We start from the raw sequence: 11,906 nt of genomic DNA on the forward strand, positions 1-11,906 counted from the left end.
TTATGAAAGAAACTCAACTCAGAAATGTTTTTAGGGAACTTTTTGTTTCAGTTTATGTGGATGCTGGCAGTGTCTGCCTGTTTGTCAGAGGCACTACACCCTCAGTGAAGCAGCGTGAACACCATGGAGTGTCTTTCTGCTGTATGTACCACATCTTTGGCAAGAAGCCAGAAAGTGATCTGATGTCTAATGTGATGACAAGACCAAAAAGTGGTTACTCAGAAATGTTTTTAGGGAACTTTTTGTTTCAGTTTATGTGGATGCTGGCAGTGTCTGCCTGTTTGTCAGAGGCACTACACCCTCAGTGAAGCAGCGTGAACACCATGGAGTGTCTTTCTGCTGTATGTACCACATCTTTGGCAAGAAGCCAGAAAGTGATCTGATGTCTAATGTGATGACAAGACCAAAAAGTGGTTTTGGCAGCGTGAAGATTAAAATTGCAGTATGACATGCATCAGGAAACAATGAAATATTTATCTACTGCTTAAGTATCAATATCAATAACATCAGCAAATATGTCATCAGCATTTAGCAAGGTACGTATTGGTGATGTATAAGACTACTTACTTTTCAACTTCTATGCCTTAGACTTGCAAAGTCAAATTAATAGCAAATTGACAAGCAGCTATTTGGCAACTGTACAGTGAAAAACACCCTTCTCACTACAGATTATATATGGACAGAGGGAGAGAGACAGAGAGAGTGAGAGAGAGAATACTGTCTCTTCCTGAAGCTGTGTTGTTTTCATAATCACAGAGGTAAAGAACAGCCATACTGCTTTAATGAAGCATGCCATTATGTTATCAAGTCTTCATTAAAACAAATAGATTTTCTAGAAACAACTGTAATCATGAAAACATGAACAATTGGAACGGCACTGGAATGGGCTACATAGGGAGGTGGTGGATTCACCATCCCTGGAGGTTTTTAAGATGAGACTGGATGTGCCATGGTCTAGTAACCACAGTAGGGTTGGACTTGATGATTTTGGAGGTGTTTTCCAACCTGGCTGAGTCTATGAGTCTATGAAAATCTGTCTCCACATCATCCAAAACTACTCTTAGTAATTTCTACCATAGCAGCATAAAGAAGTTTGTGCATTTTTTAAATGTATGATTTTCATCAGAGCTGAATGAGAGATGAATAGAAAATAAATATCTGGGGAATGTTGTCCCCTCTGAGTCTTTGAATAAATTACTTTTCTTTTTTCCAAACCATGATCTTTTGACTCACAGATAGTTATTGGACTACAGCTTTTTTGCAAACTTTCAGGCAAATACAAAAGTGGTCAGATATTCTGTTGACTGTGACTATTGTAAATCCATTCTGCATGTCCATTTTGCCTGAAAACACAAGCCTTACTCTTATGCCAAAGATTTTAGTATATTCTCTTGTTACACAGCTCAAGAAGTTGTTTCTTGCTGACCTTATGATTTTTTAATGGTAGTAATGCCTAGGAACCTCAGTCAGGATGACAGGATCCTGTAAACACAGGATCTTCATTTTCCAAAGAGGTCATCCATGTAAAAATCCATCCTCATTGACCTTTTGTGCTATCTCACTACTTGCTGTATGGTCTTCTAAAAGTGAAAGGCCCATCTGCCCCTAACCCTGTGTGTGGGAAAGTTGAAATTAAACACACGGATACAGACATTATTATATCATTAATTAGCGTAACAAAAGGGTCAGCAAGGAACAAGTGTAAGCTATGAAAACCATCCTGACACTTTTCTTCAGAGAATTCGATAGCTAATTGTTGATCTTAATTCACAAATTAGTGTTATTTCTGTTGGCAGAATATTGAACCTTATCCCCATCATCTCTGTAAGCCTAAACAGAATGCTGGAACTCACAAGGGACCAAACAAGCTGAAAGGTAACATACAGGTGGACAAAGAGCATTATGGGTAAAGTTGAACATTTGATCAGTACTTACATTCTATCTAAACAGATGTTGACATCTTCATCTTTTTCAAAGTCCTTGCACAGCTGGGCTACCAAAGCCCCATATGTGAGTACAAAAAGTTCTCTGCTCTGCCAGAAAACATGAAAATTGAAAATGAAGCAAACTAGAATCAAACTTTTCCATGTTTTTGAGCTGCTATTGTATTACAAGCAAGCAAAACTGACATTTACATTAATAAACTTTTGCCCATGGATGCATAATCACTGAAATCCACAGTTCAAGTGTGACAGAACCTGAATTGATTGTCACTTGAGTCTGTACAGGGATTTTGCTTGTCAGAAACACTATCTCTTGGGATACTTGGAGTTACTTTCATCCAGTGCATTCTTGCATCCTATAACCACATATATGTATTCTGGATTCATAAATGCTGTCAAACACCATCCAAGAATAATGACAAACATTAAATTGCTGGTAGAATAATAGAGGCAATGAAGCTATTAATCCTTTTGCAAGAGAAGCAATGGTTCACAAAGGTAGGGTTGATCTGATTCAAATAACTAGCTGCTTTCTCAAAAAAAAAAAAGGAGAAAGCAGATAAAAAATTTAAGTCACAATATTGAAAAAATGCTATGATTCAGCACAAGTCTAAAGAATAATGACAAGATGAAGAGGATGGGTGAGGATTACAGCCGCCGTCCCAAGGAGCCTGGAGAACAACTGAGGATGTCAAAGGCATATCTCTGCACAGATCCTGCCACAGAAACTAGCCTGGGATCTTCAGCTGTGCACCAGTCTGGAGGAAAGTTTTCCTCCCTCCTGCCCTGCCAGATCACATCCATGCACCGCAGACCTGACTGCATTTATCAGGAGCAGCTGCTGGCCCTTAGGCGAGACACCAGGTTGACTCTCACTCAAATTCTTGAGCAGGAATTAAAGGAAGTGCTACAGTCCTGTGGCATGTGGTCAGACTAGAGGTGCTTTTTGCTTATAGCCTGTGGAAAAATAGTAGTGAGTACCAATAAAAACAATAGAACAAATCACACAAGCAAAGGAAGAACAGCTTGGTGGAAAGAACTCTTCCTGCTTCCTTCACAACAAAAGCTTTGAGTTTAATCACTGTTGCCATTTTAACAAGTCACTGTTTAAAATCTTAAGCACTATGAAACCATTTCCTAAATTCACCTGGGTGATTACTCCTGTTCACAATAATATTGCACACTTGGCCAAAATCTCATTAACAAGATTTTAATGGAGTAAATGGATGTCATACAGGTTCTGTATTGTTCTATTTCTATTGTTGCAATAAGAAAAATACCTTAGAGAAACTTATGCATGTTGTATCAACATAATCATATTTATCATCCACTCTTGAAATCCATTGGAACACTTTTCGTCCATAAACTTATGTACATTAACTTTAATTATATCATATACTTCTATTTCTTCATCAGTGGAGACCTCTGTCCTCTCTTCAGAAATGGACACAACATTGTCTTAAGGCATTCTGGAACTTTTCCACTGCCCTGATTCCTATCAAAAATTGCTATTCACCACACTGAGAGCCCTAAGGCTCTACAGTCCCAGAGAAAGGTTTGTGTGGAATCAAACCATTCAAGCGCAGAACAGAGATCTCCTTCCCTCCATGTTTCATCTAATGACTACCTAACCACAGCAGCACTTAAACAAAAAAAGCCTGGCTTTTCTATCTTTGACCACAAATCACTCAAAGCACTTAGACATCTGATTCTGAACAGATTGCAGTCTCAGAAACTTTGTATTTCTGAGAGACTCTCTTCAGCCTGCTCAGAATCTCAGCACTAGGGAGAGCAGACATAAATGCTGCCAGCACCTCTGCTCATGAACTGGCAGGCTCATCCCTATCCTTTCAGTACAGAAATACGACTGTACAAAATGCATCAAGACAATAGTAGTTTATTCTTACTCCATGCAGAATTTCAATAACACGTTACAAAGATGTCTTACTATTTTGTGGTTCTCTTGCTTCCTTCCTGGTGATCGAGACATGCTGCTTGTGTAACTCCTAATGTACTTGATTGTCAGTTTATGTCTTTTCTTCCTCAAGCAGCATAGTTTTCTCTCAATCACTGTATTTCCTCTTTCTCTTAAGTCTTCTCTCTGCTCTTCTGCCTTTTGCATGAGATGTGTTTGCTGCAGTCTGTAATGCTGCTGATGCTCCTCCTATTCTCTGTGTGTACTGAGCCTTTTGGGAGGAACTTGACTGGCAATGGAGCTGCCCCTGTCCACAGCAGAAATAACTGTGCTGCCCATAAGAATTATTTGTAACCAAATACAGAGCAAACAGCCATGGGAAGTCAAACTGGACAGCTCCAAGAGATTCACAGGTTGTAGTTTTTAGAGACAGCATATTCATTCTGTTGTTTGTATCAGACTTTGGTTTTTGGAGAGCTAACAATAGCTTCCTCTCAGAAGAATAAAAACACAATTACAAGATACTGCTGCTGTGCAAGGAAATTAAAAATTGTTCATTTTCAACTTAAAGGAACTATAGTCTTCTGTCAGCTCTGACTGCTTTAGTCTGGTGAGTTAATGTCTGCCTAAGCAGGGGCAGTGTGGGTTTTAAGGCACTGTTACCACCACATTTTGGCAAAGCTGGCAGGACAGATCCAGAGAACTCAGCTTTCCAGAGGAATAAAGTGTGTACCTGCTACAGCTTCCAGCTTGTGCAAATGGCACTTTTATTTATGAAGTTCCTAGGGATCTTCTATCATTCACAACCTGTTGTAGCCCTTACATGTAAACATCCCTGCTATGAACATTCAGGATTACATTGTCTGGTTTCCCCAGAGGTAGGTTTGGCCTATGCTGTTAGTTTAGATTTGCGATAAATTTCGACTAAGGTGACTGGTGAATTTAGAAATGAACCAGGTAGCTGTCATTCCTTATAGCACTTACCTGCACATATATTCCCCCTGAGTCCTCTCAGGAAAGAAAGTATAAATATATGGACTCATCTGAATGTTACGCTGTTATTAAATTTCTATTAATTAATTCAGTTAGTGCTAGAGTAAAATTACAGGAATTTACCACACCAGATACACAGAAAGCATCAGATATAGTTCATTTGGGATAAGGAGCATCAGTTTAGTTTAAAAAATGGTAGTTTAAAGTTATGACACAATTCAACAATGAAAAATAGGTCAGATAAAAGATTTTCAGATTTTTCTGTGGAAAACTTAGTCATCCTAACAGATTTTATTTTACACAGAATGAACTGGTGCTGAGCACTTTCCAATATAATAAGTCTCTTCCTTCGGTTTTGCAGACACTTTTCTAGCCCTGCAAAATCCTACTCCATTTTTTATAAGTGAAACTATTGTAGGTACTTCCCATATCTAAATTTAAATAACTTTTAAAAGCCAGGCATTAAAATTCTCTAGATAGTTACTTGCATTTCTAAATTGAGTCTTTGGGTTTGCTTCTCCAATTGTCATCAACTAGAGACAAGCACCAAATGTGTCTCACACTGCAAGAGTCATCCCATATTCCACAAGAAGGTGTGCTGTATTACATTTTTAAAAACAACTCTAAAAGTTTATCATTAGCATAATTTAACTGCAGTGAACCCACTGCAAAGCACTTAAGGCTACCCATAAATGAGCACCATTTTATTTATCTGGTTGTGAATATATGGATTAATTACTTCAGCTTGCATTATTAATACTACAATCACAAACACTGTGGACCAGACAATATAATGAATGGTAAGGGCACATTATCATTCTTTGGAAAATACATACATGCACACGTGTATGCATGTAAATTCACACACATATTATGACGCATTGAGTAGAATGTATATATTTCGAAAGGTTTGCATATGACTGAGAAAATGAAGCTGAAAAAGTGTGTCCAAATAAACTGGGGATCCAAAGGCTCCTGTGAAGGAAACAAGTCACTGGGACTGTCTTGCAGCCCTGTGAAAAGAGTAGAGGTTGGAGCATATCTGGCACCTGTTTTAAACTTTAACATAAACTTCTTAGAAGTAATGCAATGCAAATAGAATAGTGAGGAAGTTAGCACCATCCTCCTCCTCCCTTTCTGTCATGTTTGTCAGGAGGGAATTTTAGCCTTCGGCCCCTTGGTCTGGCACTGGACTTGAGCATTAGATTACATCAGTTCTCTTCATAGAGAATAATGAATTGGATGTCAAATACATAAAAAAAATCTAAAATATTTCTTCGAGCCAAAACAAGAATGCATATGCCACAAAAGATGGATGACCAAATTAGTAAAAATGAGGGTGTGGCCTCTGTTTGCTCTCCGTACGAAATTTTCACTCATAAAATTCTATCAAATCTTTTCTTTTTATTTTTTTATTACTCTCACAGGTGAGGGTACTGGCAGTGAGTTCAGCCTGACAGAGCTCTGCAATATGACAAGCAAAACCATGGCTAAGGTTTGCTCATGTGTCCTGTTTGCTTCAGACAGCAGCTATAAGCATCACTTTGCCTCAAAAGGCAGGTTGGCTGTCACCTCAGGTACTGTTTTTTTGGATTGCATTCAGTTCTAACTTTTCCTGGGAATCGGATAAAGGGCCTAAATGTCTACTCTGGGTTCCTCTGCAAAGGCAAGTAAGTACTTACAGGTTTGATGTGCCGCCCAAGCTCTTAATTGGATCCAACCCTGTAATTTGTTCCATAATAGGATGACCCAGCAGGATCATTTACAGCAGAGCATGAAAGCAAATGCCAAAGAAGTGAAAATGCAGCAGTACGAAGTTGTTGTATTGATTGCATAAATTGCCTTATTCAACAGCCTTAGGCTGACTATGAATATTTCAGTGTTGTACACTGCTTCAGTTTCACATCTAATGTGTTTCTTGAGTAAACAAGGGATGCCTGGGAAATCCTTCCTCCCTTAAAAGCAAAGTAAGACACTGGTTCCCACAGAAAACTCAGAAGCAATCAATTGAGATTTTAAAATTAACTGAGGCATAATGGAAGACTCTTATAAAACACATCTTCAAAATTATTCTGTAATAGCCTAATGGGTTTATTTCACTGATTTTTTTTTTCAAAACATAATGCCACTAGTACAAAGAAAGTTATTGAAAATCCTGTGATACTGAAAGAAAACAAAGTTCAAAATGGCAATGTTCAGACAGCACCAGGATTTCGTTGTGCTACTACTCTGCCCAATCAACTGAGCACTTAACAACAAGGTCCAGAAAAGCTATGGGGAAGTGTTGCTGGATGTTACAGCATGTTTCTCTACTGTTTTTAGTTTTGTATAATGGTGTTACATAGTTTGTGAGTCAGTTAGCAGCAAGGGCTTCTATCACAGATAGTGACTGGGGATTAGACAAGCAGGTGTCCACCCTAACAGTGTGCTGGAGGAACAAGGTCTTGCCTAATAAACAGGCAAGACGTGTATAACATGCCATCCATATGTATAACAGCTGTGAGAGTGTCTCTGCTCTCCAAGCAGATACCATGAATGCTAAAACTACTGTTTGAGATGAACCTTATTATTAGCAACCCTCTCTGCAAGGGGAGAGAAGAGGCTGTGCAGACAGACACTGTTAGATCACGCGACCAAGTACACATGTGCTGGAGATAGACATCTGTAATGGGAAGACAATTTTTCCCATAGACTTTTTTTTCTGTTCTGGGTAAAAATGTTTATATTACAGGCAGTTAGACTTCTCAGTACTTAAACACAAGTATTTGCATATTCAGATCAGTCCAGGTTATGTAATGTATAGAACTACTGGATGGCATGACCACAGAAAATGTGCAATCCAGAGAAAATCATCAGGAACTACATTTTTAAATTTTTTCAGGCCTCTGCTAATGGCTTGATTTGTCAGAGATGCTCAGAGCCCAGATCATATATCCCAATATCCAGAAACCAGCTCTGGAAATGTTTACTTGCAAATTTTCTATCTCTGTCCACAAAATGAGACTGATTATATTTACAGTAAATTTTAAAACTAAATGTCAGCTGGCTTGACACCGTGTGAAGTGAATAGCAGATTATACGTTGCCAAAAGGAAAAAAAAGCCCCACACCAAAAACCCCCACAAAAAACCCCAACTTTCCAAAGGAAACACTGAGCACTGTCAGGAAAAGAGACGTGCCAGATTCTTGCCACCTACAGGTCAAACACCAAAATACTCGTGGTCCAGCAGCTAACTACATCTCAGACTCCAGTGTTTGGAGAGCAAATTGCCCCAGAAAAAGAACTGACATTAAATACAAACAGCACTGGGATTCCAAGTGTTATGCAATTTGTGGAATATTTTATGGGTTTATGTTAAATTTGAAGCGTTTTAAATACTTCATTATTTATTTTTTTATATATATAGTCAGTGCACTTGCCAAGGCTTCGGTTGCTCTTTTACGAAGCATAGCTGAAAGGTCTCCTTTTTTTTTTTCCTTGTCTCATGCCATGCCTCTGCTAATTACTGCTGATTAGCAAACAGCTTGCCAATTAACCCTGACAGGTTAGTCATCAGTTTGATAGCACTGCATGCCATCCAAAAGGTAGGGGGAATTTATTGTTAGTTTCAGACAATTAGCAAGGGGTTGGCAGAGCTCACAACTGCCTAAAAGCAAAATGTTCCAGAACTGCTGAGATAAATTACTGAATCAATTAAACCACATCAGTGGATGTCTGCAAGGGTATTTAAAGCTAGCAAACAAGCTATCAGAAATTAGTGGGAGGAGAAAGACTAGTAGGGTTTTGTTGGTGCTGTGTTTGGTGGTATCTTTTTAAGCTGTTGGAGTCTGTTCTGCCATTAACATTAGTTAAACATAACTAAAAGCTAGTGTTGACTTAAAGCAAGAGAGTCTGATAAAGAATAAGATCTGAAATGACTTTCCTTCCAAAGTGGTTAATTTTTCTAAAAGGCAAAGAGGTTGTTATTGCTAATGCTATAATTGCAATATTGACAATTGGAGGGCAACAACTTTTTTCTTTTTTCACATTTAGTTGTCCCTGTCATGTTGGACAGAACCTTATCTATGGGCTGGCTTTCCTAGGAGTTCCTGCACTGATCCTTCTGATTGTTGGCTATGCCCTCAATAACCAGACTTGGAGGCTGGTTACAGGCAAAAGAACTCATTTTGAGAAAGTGACTACATCAAACCGGTTACTGAAATGCAAACTGATCTGCTTTGTCTTGTGCAGCATCACTGGGAGAGCCCTGGTTGCTCCAGTGACATGGCTCGCAGTGACTCTGATAAATGGTTCATACTATGTCTGTGCTGTGAGTGAGTATGTCCCCATGTATTATTATGGAGCTAATCCCAATGTTACTGCGGGTGAACGTAGAAGGACGTTGGCTACATTTCCATGCAGTCAGTTAGTTCCTCCAGAGCTGACCCGGGCAAGAGATGAAGTGATTCTCCTACTCCGATACCAGTCACAAGTGAGTAACTCACGTTGCTTCTTTTGCTTGTGGACCTAATGATGAGAGAGGAGAAGTTAATTCAGCAGGCAAACTGCTAGAATAAAACAGTATCAGTGTCTTCTCCCTTGAGTGCAAATCTCTGTGTTTTGAAGCCTGTTTTGTTCCTGCAAGTGGAACCTAACTTTAGGTATATAAATTACTATGTCTGGTTATACCATTTGTTACCTGCTACTGAAAGATATATTTTTCCTTGTGTAGTATCCTGAAAAGTACTATCAAGTAAGACAAATTGAAGTTCAAGAGCCAGTGAGGGTATGAAGTTTCTTTATTCAAGCATAAGAACCATGTGACAAAGGGGCTGATGCTGTAAGAGCTCCATAGAAGCCAATGTAAAATCGTGTTTTCAGAACAGACTCAGTTCTACAAGTTTACATAGTGAGTAAATAATAGGGGAAGCATTAAGTTGTCACTTCAGAGAATATTGGTTTTAAACAGGCTATAAACTACTATAATCTAGGAATTAGATGGTTTCTCTTCTCACAATAACAGCTATGGACGCAAAATACTTAAAACTATACAGCAGAACTTTCTTAAACTTGACAGGAACTAGTAACTTTACCACATGGCTGCCTCCAGTAGGCAGGGACTGGGTTTGATGGCAACAGGCCTCTTCCAGGCTTATACCTTGTCAACCTTATTTAGGAAAAGCAAGCAGAGGTCATCTCATGGATGGTGCTCAGAAGTTATCACTGAGTATTTTCAGCCATAACAGCCACTTTCTTTCTCTTTGTAAGGTGGCTGGCTGGCTTCTGATCGCTGTGGTAGTCATCACCGTCTTCCTGTCTTACTGCCTGGCAAGCTGTTTCTCCCCGCTCAGCTTTCTGCATTTCAGATACTGGAGCAGCTATGTCCACAACGAGCAGGAGCTCTTTGATGAGGCAACAGAGCAGCACTCCAGGCTCTATGCCATGCAGCATGTAAAGAAGTTCTTTGGCTTTGTCCCAGGAAGTAAAAATGTAAAGGAAATTCGTATCCCATCCCTCAGAGAGTGGGAAGCCATTTCTGGACTGGCCTTTCTGAAACGAGTGGATGAGGAGCACTATGATTACAGTCTCCTCCATGACTGGGCACTCAAGGAGCCTGTAAGTGGAAAATACCTGAGCACTGATGAAGACCCTCTGATCAGTACACAGCTCTGAGGATCCAAGCTACCACAGCACCTTGCAGGAACCTGTTTAGCTTTGTATCAGACTTGAGCTGCTCTGCAACTTTCCAATGCCTTATTACACTGATATACAAAGTATGTGAGCAAGTACATCTTGTTAATGTAGTCCTTTAGCACATGTTTACAGATGCCTTTACTGATGCCCTCTTGACTTCTGTGGGATGTGATGATCTATGTCTAGATTAGGGTGGGCTGTTTCAAACTGCAGCTCTGCTTGCTAATACTTGTGTTAGAAAGGATGAGTATGTACTGGGAAGGAAAGTTATTCATAAATGTGGTTTTATTATTATTTCCTTCCATTAAAAAGATCTTTAACAGCTAGACCTTGATTGGATACTATGAGTTGGACCATTCTCTATTGAGTAAAAGCAGATATCCAGCTTTTTCGTAGTGACACCTAGCAGAAAGTATTTATTCTCCTCTTCCATGTTTTTTTTTTTTTTATTATGTGAAGTACGTTGAGCTAAGTACAAGCTAAGTCTGTGGCACAGAAGAAACATATGGGGAGACTTCACCTTCAAAGGATGAGTCTAGATACAGTGATGAGAGAATGTTCAATTCTGGTAAGGAGATGAAATTCTCAGTGAGGTACAGAATGGAGGTGTGTACATGCAGCAGCTCTGTGAAGAAACACCATGTGGCAAACTGAGTTTAAATGCATTCTGTCTGAAAGCAATAGCAAGGTCAGTCTCCTAGTACTTTTAGGAATACTTCAGAATCTCTCAGGTGTTTCTGTGCTTGTTTACTGTACAAACACCAAATCAGGATGGGAAACAAATCTCAGGCTCTGCAGTAAGGTTTGCTTTGCCTGTGAAAAACTTGTAATTTAGTCATACTACTGAGCCTGTAAATATTACTGTGATTAAAACCTACTGAACTCAAGTGAAAAAAATATTAATGATGCTTTTGTGTTAATTTGGTGTGGTATGATGGGACGTCACTCATCTCCTCTCCGATTCCCTGTGCAGATGCTCCTAACTCTAAGGGGGGAGGGAACTTCATATCATAATTTTTCCTAATGCTTCCTGTATTGCCTTGCCATGTACACACACAGACACCTGTTGGGTGGTCCAATGCCATATGCTAGATTATAGGACACCATCTGCTATTAATAAATGATCCCAGGGGGTTGAAGTTGAAAACACTCTCTACCAGAGACTGATTTGTCCAGCTGCATTGAATGCACCTCCAACTTTTGGCAGAAATGGCATTCAGCTGCTTTCACTGTACCCTGACACAATTCCTAGGGCATCAGTTTTGAAAACCTTTCAGTCAGTTTGCTGAGCCCTGCAAGTTTTCAAGAAAAGAATATTGAAAAGTGAAACTGTCATGAAAATTGGGAGAAAAACTGGAGTGGTGAGACACTGGCACAGGCTG

General features: G+C 39.4%; 2 protein-coding genes across 2 annotated transcripts in view; one reads left to right on the plus strand and one right to left on the minus strand.

The window, feature by feature from the left end:
- Positions 1–3,933, minus strand: part of TRAPPC3L (trafficking protein particle complex 3-like) — an 18,337-nt gene extending 14,404 nt beyond the window's left edge. Inside the window, exons 1-2 of the mRNA XM_009070477.1 lie at positions 3,892–3,933; positions 1,936–2,033 (exon numbers count right to left, since the gene is read on the minus strand). Of these exons, the coding sequence (XP_009068725.1) occupies positions 1,936–2,033; positions 3,892–3,933 (140 nt within the window). The remainder of the gene's footprint in view (positions 1–1,935; positions 2,034–3,891) is intronic.
- Positions 3,934–8,764: 4,831 nt separating this feature from the next.
- On the plus strand, positions 8,765–10,503 carry FAM26D (family with sequence similarity 26, member D). Its single transcript, XM_009070588.1, has 2 exons — positions 8,765–9,322; positions 10,099–10,503. The coding sequence occupies exons 1-2, from the start codon at positions 8,765–8,767 to the stop codon at positions 10,501–10,503; spliced, it is 963 nt and encodes a 320-aa protein (XP_009068836.1).
- Positions 10,504–11,906: the final 1,403 nt, after the last annotated feature.

This window comes from Acanthisitta chloris, unplaced genomic scaffold (assembly GCF_000695815.1).
Source record: "Acanthisitta chloris isolate BGI_N310 unplaced genomic scaffold, ASM69581v1 scaffold2670, whole genome shotgun sequence".
Classification (NCBI taxonomy): domain Eukaryota; kingdom Metazoa; phylum Chordata; class Aves; order Passeriformes; family Acanthisittidae; genus Acanthisitta; species Acanthisitta chloris.

What these genes read in the sequence shown, in the direction of transcription:
- FAM26D (XM_009070588.1), top strand. Translation starts at nt 8,765, where the DNA reads ATGACTTTCCTTCCAAAGTGGTTAATTTTTCTAAAAGGCAAAGAGGTT. An exon ending in TACTCCGATACCAGTCACAA is followed by an intron (nt 9,323 to 10,098) that starts GTGAGTAACTCA and finishes TCTCTTTGTAAG; the next exon opens with GTGGCTGGCTGGCTTCTGAT.